Source organism: Alosa pseudoharengus, unplaced genomic scaffold (genome assembly GCF_046254945.1).
Source record: "Alosa pseudoharengus isolate Yale_2024_CS ecotype anadromous, Long Island Sound unplaced genomic scaffold, YU_APseudo_1.1 YU_APseudo_1.1_scf_8, whole genome shotgun sequence".
Taxonomy (NCBI): Eukaryota; Metazoa; Chordata; class Actinopteri; order Clupeiformes; family Clupeidae; genus Alosa; species Alosa pseudoharengus.
Window position 1 is genome coordinate 5,564,294 of NW_027468870.1, and position 15,626 is coordinate 5,579,919.

At 45.3% G+C, this 15,626-nt stretch overlaps 1 protein-coding gene across 1 annotated transcript; it reads right to left on the reverse strand.

The window, feature by feature from the left end:
* Nucleotides 1–527: 527 nt before the first annotated feature.
* Nucleotides 528–5,180, reverse strand: LOC143111397 (alpha-amylase-like). Its single transcript, XM_076273625.1, has 10 exons — nt 5,013–5,180; nt 4,561–4,707; nt 4,015–4,212; nt 3,235–3,465; nt 2,101–2,234; nt 1,836–1,958; nt 1,565–1,664; nt 1,269–1,390; nt 938–1,063; nt 528–717 (listed from the first exon to the last, which is right to left on the reverse strand). Exons 1-10 carry the CDS (start codon nt 5,178–5,180, stop codon nt 528–530), a joined length of 1,539 nt encoding a protein of 512 aa, XP_076129740.1.
* Nucleotides 5,181–15,626: the final 10,446 nt, after the last annotated feature.

Here is a 15,626-nt window from a genome sequence, read left to right on the forward strand (position 1 = left end):
CCCCCTCGAGTGTCCTCCTACAGCTCATATGCCCGCTTGTAGCGACGGCTAAAAAACAGAAGGAAGTATTATATGAACACAGGAGGAAGTATTTTCATCCTCTCTGTAACAATTAGGGTTTAGGGTTTTCTCTCTTCATTTCTATTTGATTGAATATTGATTCAGATTTGATTTTGTAATTTACTTCAAAAGGTCTGTGAAACAAGACACATCAGGCTTATCAGGTCCTTGCATTTATTGTTAAGTTGTCAGCAAATGTATATGGTCCTTTACTGCTAACATCTCTACTTAATATTATATCATGTATGTACTGCTAACATCTCTACTTAATATTATATCATGTATGTACTGCTAGCATCTCTACTTAATATTATATCATGTATGTACTACTAGCATCTCTACTGAATATCATGTATGTACTGCTAGCATCTCTACTTAATATTATATCATGTATGTACTGCTAGCATCTCTACTTAATATTATATCATGTATGTAAGTATGAAAGTCTTCAGAGCCACGTGAGACGTTTACAGCTTGGACTCGGCGTGAATGGCGACGAAGGAGTCCTCGTCCATGTTGCTGATTCTGAAGTGGGCACGGCCATCTCCCCCAACATTCACCTGTTTCCCGGTGCACCTGCCGCCATCCTTCTGACCAGAGATGACGTCACAGTAGGTGCCTCCAGGGAGACCAGTGTTCAGAGTCATGTCCAGGTTCCTGTGGAGCATTATGGGATAGTCAGAATCAGCAATGTCTTACATGCCCTGTGTGGATGGTATGTAACATCATAGCTATGTGAAATACTACTTCATCAGGAACAAAATCAGTGATTTTGGACTGTTCCACCATGCCTTTGGTGTTATATTGTGTTATAGATATTGTATTGAATAAATGCACTTCATATTGGATTAGCACCACTGATATCAGGCCAACTCACCAGTCATCATTGTTGATAACAATGAATCCGCGGTTTCCACGTCCGAAAGCGATCTGGTTGCTTCCGTTGTCCCACCAGTTGGTGAAGTGCTGACCATTCACCACGTTACGGAAAGCCACCATGTTTCTGAGATGACCAAAAGTTCATGTTAAATAGTAGCTAAACAATTCCATGTATGCCTAATAAAAGTAATTATTGTACATTTAATTTAAATGTAGGCTACATAATGAAAATTGTACATAATGAATTGAAAACAGGAATGTGTCGGGTGCAAGGCTTGCCATTGCCAGCTGCATCTTCGCACAGGTGTGTGTGTGTGTGTGGGTCTCACCTGATCTGGCGCCACCTGTGCTCACACACCCAGCCGTCCCCACAGGTGGAGTCGGGGTTGATGGGGACGGGCTTAGTGCTTCCATCGCCATGACTGGGAGGCCCCATCCAGTCGTTCTGGTCCTGAGAGAGCACACACACACACACACACACACAGCACTGTTGAACCAGCCCAGCAGTAGTAAGGGCTACACTATAGCAGCTCAGCTCAAGAGACCACCAGAGAAGAAATCATCAGTCAGTACTCAGGGTTTGGGGAGCTGAACTATACGGAAGTAGATGAGGGCAGCAAAGTACCTTTCCATTCACGATTTTACGGTTCCAGCGGTAGCTTGACATCACTCTAGTGAACCCATAGGGATGGGCCAGCATGAAGCCTACGGCCATCTTGTAAAGCCTGAAGATGGGAGAGAGTTCATACTGGAAGGTGAATGGTATGGAGCTCTACTGAATAATCTACTTGTTTAGCACGCAGGCTACCTGCCATTTTAACAACGTTTGAGGCTGAACTCCTCAGCAGTGTCTCCCCATCACCAGTAGGGGGCAGCAGGAGGCGAGAGGAACATACCTGGAGTCCCAGAAGGTCACAATGGAGGCTCCCCCAGCACCGTGTCCCCTCTGGTTGTCATGGTTATCCACAAACACCAGAGCCTTGTCTGACGGCATCATGCCCCAGCCCTCACCCCAGTTCCTGAGGTAAAAACACAACAAAAACATCACAGCAACATTACAGAGACCTCACTCAAGCACCAATAGCTACTGTAGGCCACAGCAATCACACAGAGCTCTCTCACTACTCAGTCTGCATATGTTTTAGAGTCTTACTGACTTACTTCATGTAGGACAGCTTATCTCCATTCCACTTGCGCATGACTCCCCCCAGCCTGGCGCCATACTTGAACTCAGTAACTCTGCCCAGCCCAAAGTATTCATGGGCTTTGATGGGCTCTCCTCCAAGGTCAATAACCTGCCGGTAAAAAAAGCAGGTTTTAGCTACAGTGCTCCAGCACCCCTGTCCACACCCCCGTAATCTCCTGGCATTTAGCTACAGGGCTCTAGTACCCCTGTCCACACCCCCCTGTTCTCCTGGCATTTAGCTACAGGGCTCTAGTACCCCTGTTCTCCTGGCATTTAGCTCCAGGGCTCTAGTACTCCTGTCCACACCCCCTGTTTTCCTGGCATTTAGCTACAGTGCTCTAGTACCCCTGTCCACCCTGTTCTCCTGGCATTTAGCTACAGGGCTCTACTGTCCACACCCCCCTGTTCTGGCATTTAGCTCCAGGGCTCTAGTACTCCTGTCCACACCCCCGTAATCTCCTGGCATTTAGCTACAGGGCTCTAGTACCCCTGTCCACACACCCCTGTTCTGGCATTTAGCTACAGGGCTCTAGTACCCCTGTCCACACCCCCGTAATCTCCTGGCATTTAGCTATAGGGCTCTAGTACCCCTGTCCACACCTCCTGTTCTCTTGGCATTTAGCTACAGGGCTCTAGTACCCCTGTCCACACCCCCTGTTCTCCTGGCCACTGGGATTTGCCATCTACTCTAGACTGCTGTTACTCCTGTGCACTTCCAAGTGTGTCTTTGTATAGTGGTCCTTTTAGTTGGATAGAGGTTTCTGTGGTCTAATGTGTGCAGTGGAAGAAGACTTGCTATATGCTGTCTTTGTATCTGATGGTGTGCCTCTGGTTTGGTCACCAAACTTATGGTGGTTGTGTATCTCTGAAGTTCATCCCCTGATGTGTGTGAGTGTGTTTGTGTGTGTGTGTGTGTGTGGGTGGGTGTGAGTGTGTGGGTGTGTCGGTGTGACTGTGTGTGTGTGTCGGTGTGTGTGTGTGTGTGTGTGTGTGTCAGAGTGTGTGTGTGTCGGTGTACTGTATGTGTGTGTGTGTGTGTGTGTGTCGGTGTGTGTGTGTCTCAGAGTGTGTGTGTGTGGGTGTATGTGTATGTGTGTGTGTGTGTTTACCTCTTGGAAGATGAAGGGTCTGGAGCCTCCGGGGAACCACCTGGTGTTGAGGGTGTGCAGGCGGCCGTAGACTGCGCTCAGATCTCCAGGCCACATGTGCTTGCAAGCGTCCACCCTGAAGCCGGCCACGCCCATGTCGATCAGCTTGTTCATGTAGTCGGCCACTTTCCCGCGAACAAAGTCCTTCTCCAGAGCCAGGTCCAGAAGTCCCACCAGACGGCAATCTCTCACCTACAGACAATAACAACGCTGTTATAAGTGTAAGTGCATGTTGTGTGTGATGTCTGTATGCTACTGAGACCTTGAATTTCCCCTTGGGGATCAATAAAGTATCTATCTATCTATCTATCTATCTATCTATCTATCTATCATATTATACTGTCTTGAGAATGGAATGGATATACAGTGTCTTTTCACACTAACGTAACATTTTTATATAAAAACACTAGCTATTTCAAAGATGTATCAAATGTATCATTAATTCGTAAACACAAGTAAGGATATACTGCATAGTACATGAGTAAAGTAAAGAGGTTCATAAGAATGTGTATTGTAATACATAATACATAAATAATAAGTGACCCCAAACTTTTGAACGTTAGTGTAAATGAAAACATGGCATTTGAACTGGCATATGTTCCTGATTGGCATCCCCGTAGTTCTCAAACACCTGGCCATCTGAACTGGCAGATGCCATCTGAACTGGCATCTGCACTCTACCTGATTGGCATCCCCGTAGTTCTCAAACACATGGCATCTGAACTGGCATCTGCACTCTACCTGATTGGCATCCCCGTAGTTCTCGATGTTGCCGCTGCCGGTTTTGCATTTGCCGTCGTTGAAGTCCCAGGAGGTGTAGGGCACGGAGGGGAACTCCTTCCTGTTGGCGCTGAACCAGGTGCCGCAGCTGGAGTGTTGTCCCTCCCCTCCCCCCGCGCCACACATGTGGTTGATGATGGCGTCCACGTAGATGTTCACCTGCAACAGCAGGTACACCGCAGGTTAGGGTGGTTAGGGGGGTTAATGTTATGGACATCTATACATTGTGGTTATGGTGAAGGTTCTATGGAGATGTATACATATGGGTTCATAGCTGTCAAGGTAAATTTCCTTAAACACTAATTGAACAACCTCCCTGATGCAGAAACATACTACATATCTCAGCTAAAGCAATGGTATCGGTCTGTTTTTCTGTACTGTTTGTACTGTTTTTCTGTACGGTCTATACTGTTTTTTAACAGGATCATATAGCATTTTCAACTACACATAAGTGTATCTACACACACTGGGTGAGTGATTGGTCTTTTTGTGCGTTTTTGTCTTTACCCCAACGTTGTTGCATCTGGTGATCATGTCCCTGAGCTCATTCTCGTTGCCTGATCTGGAGCACAGGTTGTAGCTGATGGGCTGGTAGCGCTCCCACCAAGGCCTCCAGGGGCTGGTCACCACGATACTCTCATGGGGAGGGGAGATCTGGGGGCACAGAGACACACATGCTTGGCCACTTTTCATTATGGCCATCATTATGTAGCATCGCACTATAAGCATGTACACTGCCTGAATAGAAGTGCAATATAATTAAATGCAGGAAAGTGACTTCTCCCTACATCATTGCTCATAGTCCCAGCACCGCAAAAACAGTTACACAAGGAGGCAGAATAAGGGAAGACTAAATAAATATCATCATCATTTAGCTGTACAGATGTACACTGAACATCTGGAGAGATCTGGAACTCTATTCTGCTGCCATGGTAACCCTGTAAACCACTGCCCCTCACCTGAACACCTCCAAAGCCGTTTGGCCCCAGGTAGCGCTCACACTCTGCGGCGATGTCGGCCCAGCGCCACTCAAACAGGTGGACGATGGCCGTCCGGCCGTGCTTGGTGTGGGGGTTGTGCTGGGCAGCACAGAGACCCAGGAGAGCGGTCAGAATCAGCAGCTTCATCGCTTCCCTTCAGACGAGAGAAATCAAGCACAGTACTGGGGTCTCTCCTCAGGTATATTATATGTGTCACAGCCGTCACTGCTCCACCAATCAGAGACCACCTGCAGACCATACCTCGAGAGAAGTCTTATCTTTGGGTCAGGTGTGGCCTGTCAACCCCTTTCCCATAGTTAAACTCCCCTAATCAAAACTCTACTCTTACATTTAGGGTGAGTTACACCTTGATTTAGTTTTCTTGGTTTAGGTAACGTAAATAACAAGCCATGCAAAATGCAACAATAACTGCATTTATGTAGGTAGAATTTTGACAAAAACTCTTTTCCAGAGAAAGACACTTATCCTTTCCAGAAACCTTCTAATTCTGTTTTTTGCTGGCATGGGAGGAGCCATTTCCCCTGATTGTTTGGCTCAGAACTCTTAATTAAAATTATGCAAGTTTGCAAAATATGATAAATACTTTTGAAATTCTTTAAACGTGTGGCAATAGACCAAATCATTCTTATAGTTACTTATTCTTATAGTTACTTATTCTTATGTTTCAGTATTCATTTGGTTGTGATATTCATAAATACGACAAATGCATTTAGAATTTCATGCAATTTTCAATTATGATATTCTTTTCAACCTTCTTTTCAAATGCTGCTAGGAGGCAGTGAGGTTGTGATCATTCCAAGTGTGCTCTGGTCTTAGTGCCCTCTCTCATCATTATGTAAGTCTTTAAGGCAGCACATAATGTAAGAGATGATTGTTTTGGCCCTCTCTTAGCCCATTAAATTGCATCTCCAGTAATGGTATCTATCAGTGAGTGGTCTGATGCTACACATCAGGTATGCCATAATGTTTTCTTTGGGGGGGGGGGGGGGGTATTATGATAGGACATTTAGAGATTGTCAGGAAGAGAGAGATACTGTAGGGTAAAATCGGGAAATGACCCTGACCGAACTCGACCCCGGGTCCTTGTGGGTATTTGGACTCATATGTAGGGGTGCTGTGGTCTGTTTTGGGTCATTAGTTACGCATTTACTCTTAACAATAACAATTACAAAACCTTAACAATAGCAAGAGCAGTAAATGTGTCAGAGGTCATCTACCCCTCGGTATTTTGGGAAGCGTGGTATTTGTGGCATGAGATATGAGCTGACTGAAGGCTGATATTTTAGTGGCACTGGGCCAGCGCTTATCAGGCCTGTGAGAACCAGAGTGCCGCCATCACACTACATAACCTGCTGCACACACTCATTACTCTGGGTCTGAGTCTAGAACTGCCATCACACTACATAACCTGCTGCACACACTCACTACTCAGGGTCTGAGTCTAGAACCGCCATCACACTACATAACCTGCTGCACACACTCACTACTCAGGGTCTGAGTCTAGAACCATCATCACACTACATAACCTGCTGCACACACTCACTACTCAGGGGTCTGAGTCTAGAACCATCATCACACTACAGGGTCTGAGTCTAAAACCACCATCACACTACATAACCTGCTGCACACACTCACTACTCAGGGTCTGAGTCTAGAACCGCCATCACACTACATAACCTGCTGCACACACTCACTACTCAGGGTCTGAGTCTAGAACCGCCATCACACTACATAACCTGCTGCACACACTCACTACTCAGGGTCTGAGTCTAGAACCATCATCACACTACATAACCTGCTGCACACACTCACTACTCAGGGGTCTGAGTCTAGAACCATCATCACACTACAGGGTCTGAGTCTAGAACCACCATCACACTACAGGGTCTGAGTCTAGAACCGTCATCACACTACATAACTGTGGTAAAAATGAAGTATTAATCCTCAAAGAGGCAAAATATAATGCACAGGCAAGCCGACTGTACTGCAGAGTACAAAGCTTTATTCACAACGTCGGAGGCAGGTTACTAACACACAAGCATCCTACCGAGCATCAGAGCAACAAGTCTGTCTTAGACAAAGTCTTAGCACTATTTATAGAACTAAAACAGATTAAACAGGATATTCTTCATGGATTACATAAAATGAAAATAAAAGAGATGTCATGATAAAGAAAAGCTGTTATTACTCTAGATTCCCTAAGGGAGGTTGACCTCAGAGGTCATGGACAAAAGTAACTCAAGACTGTTAATTCAGATCATCCTTGAAATGTCTACATTTCTTTACAGTGTATCCAGTAATACACCACCAACCCGAGTAGACATTTAACAGCTAAAGTCTTGTGCCACAAAACCTACTGTACACACTCACTACTCAGCAGAGTCTGAGTGTAGAACCGTTCTGTCATCACACTATGTAACTCACTGTACTTACTGCTCAAATGGGTCTGAGTCTAGAACCATTCTGTCATCACACTACTGTACACACTCACTACTCAGATGAGTCTGAGTCTAGAACCGTTCTGTCATCACACTATGTAACTCACTGTACTTACTGCTCAAACGGGTCTGAGTCTAGACCCGTTCTGTCATCTCACTATGTAACTCACTGTACTTACTGCTCAGATGATTCTGAGTCTAGAACCGTTCTGTCATCACACTACTGTATACACTTACTACTCAGATGATTCTGAGTCTAGAACCGTTCTGTCATCACACTACATACTCACTGCTCAGCAGAGTCTGAGTCTAGAACTGTTCTGTCATCACACTACATAACCTACTGTACACACTCACTACCCAGTCTGAGTCTGACCTGTTCTGTTATCATCACACTACATAACTTACTGTATATACTCACTACTTAGTCTGAGTCTGAGTCTAACTTTATATTTTTATGCTGATAAGGAAGTGGCGAGAGGCAGGAAGCCAATGGGAGAGAGAGAGAGAGAGAGAGAGAGAGATGGGGTGGGATCAGGAAATAACTGTAGGTCGGAATCGAACCTGGGACCCCATGGGCACTGAGACCCAAATGTGTTATGGTGCTGAGCCTTGGACTCCATGGGCACTGAGACCCAAATGTGTTATGGTGCTGAACCTGGGACTCCATGGGCACTGAGACCCAAATGTGTTATGGTGCTGAGCCTGGGACTCCATGGGCACAGAGACCCAAATGTGTTATGGTGCTGAACCTGGGACTCCATGGGCACTGAGACCCAAATGTGTTATGGTGCTGAACCTGGGACTCCATGGGCACAGAGACCCAAATGTGTTATGGTGCTGAGCCTGGGACTCCATGGGCACTGAGACCCAAATGTGTTATGGTGCTGCCGCTTGTGCTACAGGGTCTTTGCTCATTGGACAAGCAGTGCGAAGTACTAAGACTAATCTGTATTTCAATAAATGAGGTCAATTCACGTTATATTATTATTGCTGTCTTCAGGGCCGGCCCGAGGCATAAGTGAACTAAGCGGCTGCTTGGGGCCCCCTGGCCACCAGAGGGCCCCCAATCGAGTTTCTTTTTTTTTTTTACATAATAACTAACGTAAACAAGTGACATCAATGAATAAATAAATGAAACAATTAATAATTCAAAACAAGAAAATTCTGATTTCATGATCAAGATGCCTGAATCCAGGATCCAAAATCCAAGGTAAAAACACATTCAGAAGCCCCTGCTCAAGTTTAACTTTAAAAAGCACACTACCCACAAATCCGCCAACAAATGGTCACAAGCACAATACAAATGGCCTATCCAACAGCAGTAGCCTATATAGCATGTCATTGGGGTTATCAAGTGGGCACCCTCATTCACCGATGTTTCGTTAAGTTAGGCCCACGACACCTCATGAAGGCTTAACAGTGAAACCAGCGTCCTGGAGACACTCCCCTCCATGCTGCCACCATATTACCACATTGAAATATCCAATACCCAAAATACTCTTAACCAGCCCAGGCATGGTCAAGGTTGGCTAGGTTGGTCCATCCCGTTGATGTGGACTGAACCATAACCATAAAAACCTTGGCCAACCAACCATCACCCTAGGCACAGCCCATCACAAACACAAAACAAATTAGCCAGTTAGCTTAGCCCGTTAGCTTAGGCCCCATCCCAAACACAAAACAAATTAGCCAGCAGTTAGCAGTTAGCTTACGCCCCATGCTGCCCCATATTACCACAACAAGCATCCAAGCATCCAAATACCCTTAACCAACCTAGGCATGGTCTATGTTGGCTAGGTCGGTCCGTCCCGTTGATGCGGACTGAACCATAAACCATAAAGAACCTTAGCCAAGTACAATCAACCTAGGCACAGTCCATCACAAACACAAAACAAATGAGCCAGTTAGCTTACCTTAGCTTGCGCCCCAGGAAGGGTAACTTCTCCTTACCCACAACCAAAACAAATGAGCCAGTTAGCTTACCTTAGCTTGCGCCCCAGGAAGGGTAACTTCTCCTTACCCACGACCAAAACAAATGAGCCAGTTAGCTTACCTTAGCTTGCGCCCCAGGAAGGGTAACTTCTCCTTACCCACAACCATTCGCTTGCCCGTTCTGCTGCTAAAGACATGTTACTAACCACCTGCCTTAGACTTCGACCACAAATGCCCAATTCAGACAGCAAGCCAATAGCAGATCTGGCCACAAACCCACGTGCACCGATTTCAATAGGCCTTAATCGTGCACTCCAACCTCGCTTAGCTGCCTCCTCTGCTATTTCAGTATATTTAGCTCTCTTCAGCTCATTGGCCACTTCCACTCTGTCTTCCCAAGGAACAGTGAGTTCAATGAAGTAAACTATCTTCTCTGAATCCGACCATAGAATTACGTCGGGACGTAGCTTAGTACTCACTAAATGTGGAGGTACCGCCATCTGCTGGCCAAGATCAACCTTCATTTCCCAGCCCGCCCCATTTTTCAACTGGCCGGTTTTACACCTGGCCTTCGCGGAACAAGGTTTATCCCCCTGACGTACAAAGTTAACCCTTAGAACCCGATTGACGCAAAGTGCGTCAAAAAACACACCCTTTCTTCTCTGTTACATTGCTCCGGAATGGTTCATCGCAGCGAGATGAAACCTTTATTGCACGACAGAGCAGAAGTGGGGCTTTCCAACGAGACTACACACTTGTCTGTACGATCAAGTATGAAAATTAAAAAAAATAATGAAATTAAATCAAATTGCATCATATTTACAGTCTATACTTCTCTGCGTTCACCTGCACACACAATACTCTAGTTTGAATTACTCGCGAACCCGTGATCGCATCGATATGGCAAGCATATCAGATGAAAGAGGGGGCACAGGGCTATCCATTGGTACCATGTTTATCGATCCATCTGGCTTATAAAACCAGACGAAGTGACTGCAAAATAATAACGTCATGTACACAAACCAACGCTGCACACTCATTACTCTCGTTTGAATTACTCGCGGACCCGTGATCGCATAGATATGCCACGCATGTCAGATGAAAGAGGAGACTCAGAGCTATCATTTGATACCAAGTACATCCTTCTGGGTTATAAAACAGACGAAGTGACAGCAAAATAATAACTTCATATAGCTGGACTTACCCCACGTTTTTGTCTGTTCTTGTGGCAAAGCATGTTTATAATCCAATGCTATCATGTGTTTCTCTATGGCAAAGCATGTTCATATTCCGGTTTTGAGATCCTAGCAAATTCCTGCATGGCATCCAATTTGTTCAACAAATAAACACCTTTTTTGCCTTTACTTTGTTCATGGCAATGCAGTAAAGAGTTGAGAATTATTATGACTGCATACACACAGGCACGCAGGCTAACACGCAACCTCGGGTCAAGTCAGGTCAGATCAGTTCGTGTCACAGATATGGAGCGCAGAAAGGTCATTTTTCATCACTAAATAAAAAATGGCATTTATTTCCGTAAATCACACAGCAAATATTTCTGTAAATTGCTCAGCCCCAGAGTATCCCTCCAACATGGCAATTATATTGCCCGATTCAGGACAGTCTGCCCTGCACACACATGAAATGCATGTAGAGCTGTGAGCTTTCTGTGGTGAGATACATGTCGAAATATAAGAATTTTTATAATACACTTTTTATATTTTAATTCTTTAAAAATCAAAATAAAATCAATGCTAGTATTAATACATGAAATGATGGCAGATCTGAATAGCCTAAACTCTCCTGAAAAAAATAATATATAATATATGTGTGTGGCACTTACAATGACCAGAATAAATCCTTATGAATAAAGGTAGTGAAAATGCCCTAAAAACAGCTTAGGGTTCTAAGGGTTAATTTGCCTTACCCCTTTACTAGCTGCTAATGAATTGACTTCTCTTCTTTTATCCTCTATTGCCGCTGCCACACATTTCAATACCTGGTTATGACGCCACGTATACCGCCCCTGGGTGAGACTTACCTTGCATCCTGATAGGATATGGTGGAGACTGCCCACACACGAGCAAAGTATGCATTTATCATCCTCACCAAACCATTGACTTAAATTCTTGGGAGATGGGAGCACATCATATGTAGCACCTAACATAAATCTGATCTTACCAGCTTCCATGCCCCATAGATCTTTCCATTTAATCCGTCTTTTTTCCACCCCTTCCCAGTTCACCCACTGCCCTTGTTTTGCCTGCGACACTGCCTTAGTACATCTTACAGCCTCCTCCTGTCTATGCATTTCCTCCACTACCATTTTCCTCTTTTCTCCTGCAGAAGCCTTACTCCACAAGGGTTTACTTGCACCCACCCCTAGACCCCCCCGCCCGTGCTGCACATGGCCCATTATATCTCTATGCTTCAATGCTGATTGAGCTTGCTTAACTGCCTGCTCTGGGTTCCACTTCCTCCCTGCATTAACTGTGGGTGCAACTTTCCTCACCACTGGGTCCTTGGACTGAGTAAGAGTCAATTCCAATCTAGCCTTAGCACACTTAAATTCCTGTCAGACTAGATATTGGCAACTCTACAATACCCTTCCCATATAAGGCTACACTGCTAAAGCAGCGTGGGACTCCGAGCCATTTTCTGACAAAGGAGTTGATCATTTTTTCCAACCTCTCTACCTTTGACAGAGGAACTTCATAAACTGTCAATGGCCACATTAGCCGAGGCAACAAACCAAACTGCAAACACCACAGCTTGAGCTTACCTGGCAGCCCCGACTTGTCAATTTTTGCAATACCTTGCCTAGTGACCTGTCTCAAGTCTTCAACCTGTGATTTATCACTAAGGCTTGCATCATACCACCTTCCCAGACTCTTCACTGGTTTCTCCAGAACTGTGGGAATCACCTAGCCTGGGTTTTCCCATGCTGCCTTGCGCGCGCGATTTAATTCGCGCTGCAAGGCAGCCTGGACACCATGGAGCAAATTTTCGCCTGAGATAGGGGACCAATCACAGAGCGGGGAGGGTGCAGCAAGACGATGACGACACACCGAAGCCGTTATGAGCTACGTACAGACGCATTTGATAGACATTCGTAGCGCCCAATAAACGGCTCTGGGCATTCGTTAACCATGTTTCAAATACGAGAAAATGAATGCCTAGTTTCCAGACCCCGTCTCATTTGAGATGAGGGTATGACGTTAGCCAGGCTAGGAATCACCTCCTTATTTATAGCAAACTTCTTATCTGTTACCTTCCCTTTAATAATTGAGAGACTCCTAGACTTACTTGGTTTCACCTTCATTCTGGCCCATTGCAGATTACTATTTAATTTACCCAGCAACCTGTTCGGGGAATCGGGGGGAGGCGTGGCCCTCCCTGCAACTTCTCCCCGCCCACTACCCATTTTGAGGCCCTAATGATGACCTCCATTGCCATTGTAAAAGCAAGTGGGGAGATGGTACATCCGGCCATGATTCCTATCTCAAGTTGTTGCTAACCTGTGGTGTAATCAGCTGTAGTAAAACATAATTGAATATCCAGAAAGTATTACTAGGCTTTTAATGCTACCTGGGATTCTGAAATAATCAAAGGCCTCCCACAACAGACTATGTGGCACAGACCCAAAAGCATTAGCCAAATCCAAGAACACAACGTGCAGGTCTCTCTTCTCACGCTTTGCTAATTGAATTTGGTGCCATGCTAGTCGGGCTCGTGATTTCTTCTTCCTATTTTTCCTAATATTTTCAGCTCTTCTTAGCACTACTAACCGCTCCCTCACATCTGCCTGTAGACAGTCAATACCTTCCTTCTCATAATCTGTAGCTTTTCTCCACTGCTTCTTAAGCTGCCTCCTCTCCTTGATAAGTTTATCTATCTCCTGCTGGCGCCTAGATTTAACTACCTCATGTTGCCGTTTTGTCCTTCTCTCAATAGTCCCAAATCTTTCCTTACCATAGCAGACATCCCAACCTGCAAAAAGTCATTTCAGAGAGGTATCACGACTAGTCAGTCGGCCTACACCAAATAAGGAAGGCCTATAGATAGAAAATATTTAGATTTTGGTAGTTTGGTGTTTTCATGTAGCATTGGCAACTAGCCATCTAGGCTATAGGCCTGAATAATATGCACATTAATTGGCACTTAAACTCACCTCAACATGTCTTTTGCAATCATTTCACCTGGCATGGGCAATGCTAAAGTCACTGTTACAAACAGGGCAGCGTGCAAGACTAGGCCTATCATTATTTTTTACTCTTATGAGACAAGGGTAGCTTACATTTTCGTTTTTTTTTGAGGCACTGACTCTGCTATGACGCTCTTATTCATACACTGAACTGATTAATTAAGTTCGGGAGAAAAGAGATCAATTAAAGCCCGCCTACACTGAAAACTGATTGGTTGATTTAGCGAAACAGGCCAATCAGGATGCTCTCTCTCTCTTGGATGCGCTCAGGCATACACGCACCACCCCCCTCTCTCTCTCTCTCTCTCCCGTCGTGTGCGCACTACACTCAGATGCACACGCGCTTTCGAATGCTCGCTCTTGATCGCTCACTCTAGATTCCGGGAGATTTTATCTAATTTGCGGGCGTCAGGGAGCCGCTATCAATATACGGGAGACTCCCGGAACTTCCGGGAGACTTGGGATGTCTGCCATAGCTATAAATAATGTCTCCCATTTTCTCTAATTTGCTTTCAGCCGTCCCCTTGAGCTGACCCAGGATACTGACCAAATCACTATTAACATCTTCCCACATTCTACATTCTGCTGCGCCTGGCCATCTAACCCCAGGCCTATGACCATTAATCTTCTCCCTCCTTGGCTGACTGGCCTCTCTCTCTGCCTCAGTGCTAGAACTTACCTCAACAACAGGGGTACTGATGTCCTGCGAACTGTGGGTTTCTTCCTGTCGCTGAACTTCAACCGACTGACTTGATGCACTTCTTAAGAAATAGCTATCAATGCGGGGACCCTGTGTTCCCTCTACCAAGCACTTCTTTTTCCCTTGATGAATTTTCAGGCCCTTTAGACTTGTAACCTTCTGCCAACCACACACACACATCTGCAGCTTTTTCTCAGTTTTCTCTAAACTACTGGCTTCCACAAACATGTTTTCCTTACTCGTAATCAAATTCGTTCCAGGGTCAGTAATCATGTCTATCACAAGTGAGTCATCTTCCGCCCCTGCTCTCGCTGACTCTAGGGGTATTTTTTCATTATGTCGTACTGTAGCTTAGTAGGGTGCAGCCCATAGCTTAGTGAAGCCTGGGCTACTGCCACAATGAGCTGCTAACCCATTGTAGCCCCGGCGGGGTCTATTCCCTCCTGTCAGCCGTCTTTCCGTGCTGTCACAAGGTCTTTCCCTAGTTGCCAGCTGCCCTATTCACAGCAGTCACTAGCCTCCTAGAGCGGAGCCCCAAAACATTTTTGCCATATGAGCAAGGATAAATTACTGAATGAGCCTACCGAGCCCAAGAGGTCAAGGGACCCTGAACCCCAAGTAGTTGTGTGAAGTCATATAAGTCAAAAAGCAAAAGGCTATGAATCTGAACAAATTTAGGTACTGCCCTTCTCCAGCTGACCATCCCAAAAATGCACCAGAATACAGGAAATCACATTTACCAAATTCAGAATTTTCTGGGAGAGTACCCCCAGAACCAGACCCCCCCGCCCACACACACACACACCCATTTGTACCCACATTTGCACAAATAGGGTAGGGGGAGAGGGTCCTTATGCATCTGTGTCCAGGGGGACAGTAGTTCATAATCAGTCACTGTATTAATACATAACCTCACTGTATTAATTTATAATATGACATTATAGTGTGAAGTTGTCAATTATCGCCAAGCACAGGTGACTCTGCGTTGTGGGAGGGGGCCCCCAAATCCAATTCTGCTTAGGGCCCCCAAAAGGCTCGGGCCGGCACTGGCTGTCTTAGTGTTTTTTACACTTGAATAAGCAGGAGCCTTTATGTAATGAGTGAAAAATGGTGTATAAGTATAAAAATTAAGTCGCCACTTCTAAATGGGACCCACTGTACAGTATCTGTGAAATACATCTGCTTTTGACTGCGTCCTCTCTGGAAAGACCACAGATCTTTTTTAATCCTCCATATCTCAGAAAATAAAGTAGATAAACTTAATCTTTTGCACAGTAGTTATTGGGTATAATAAC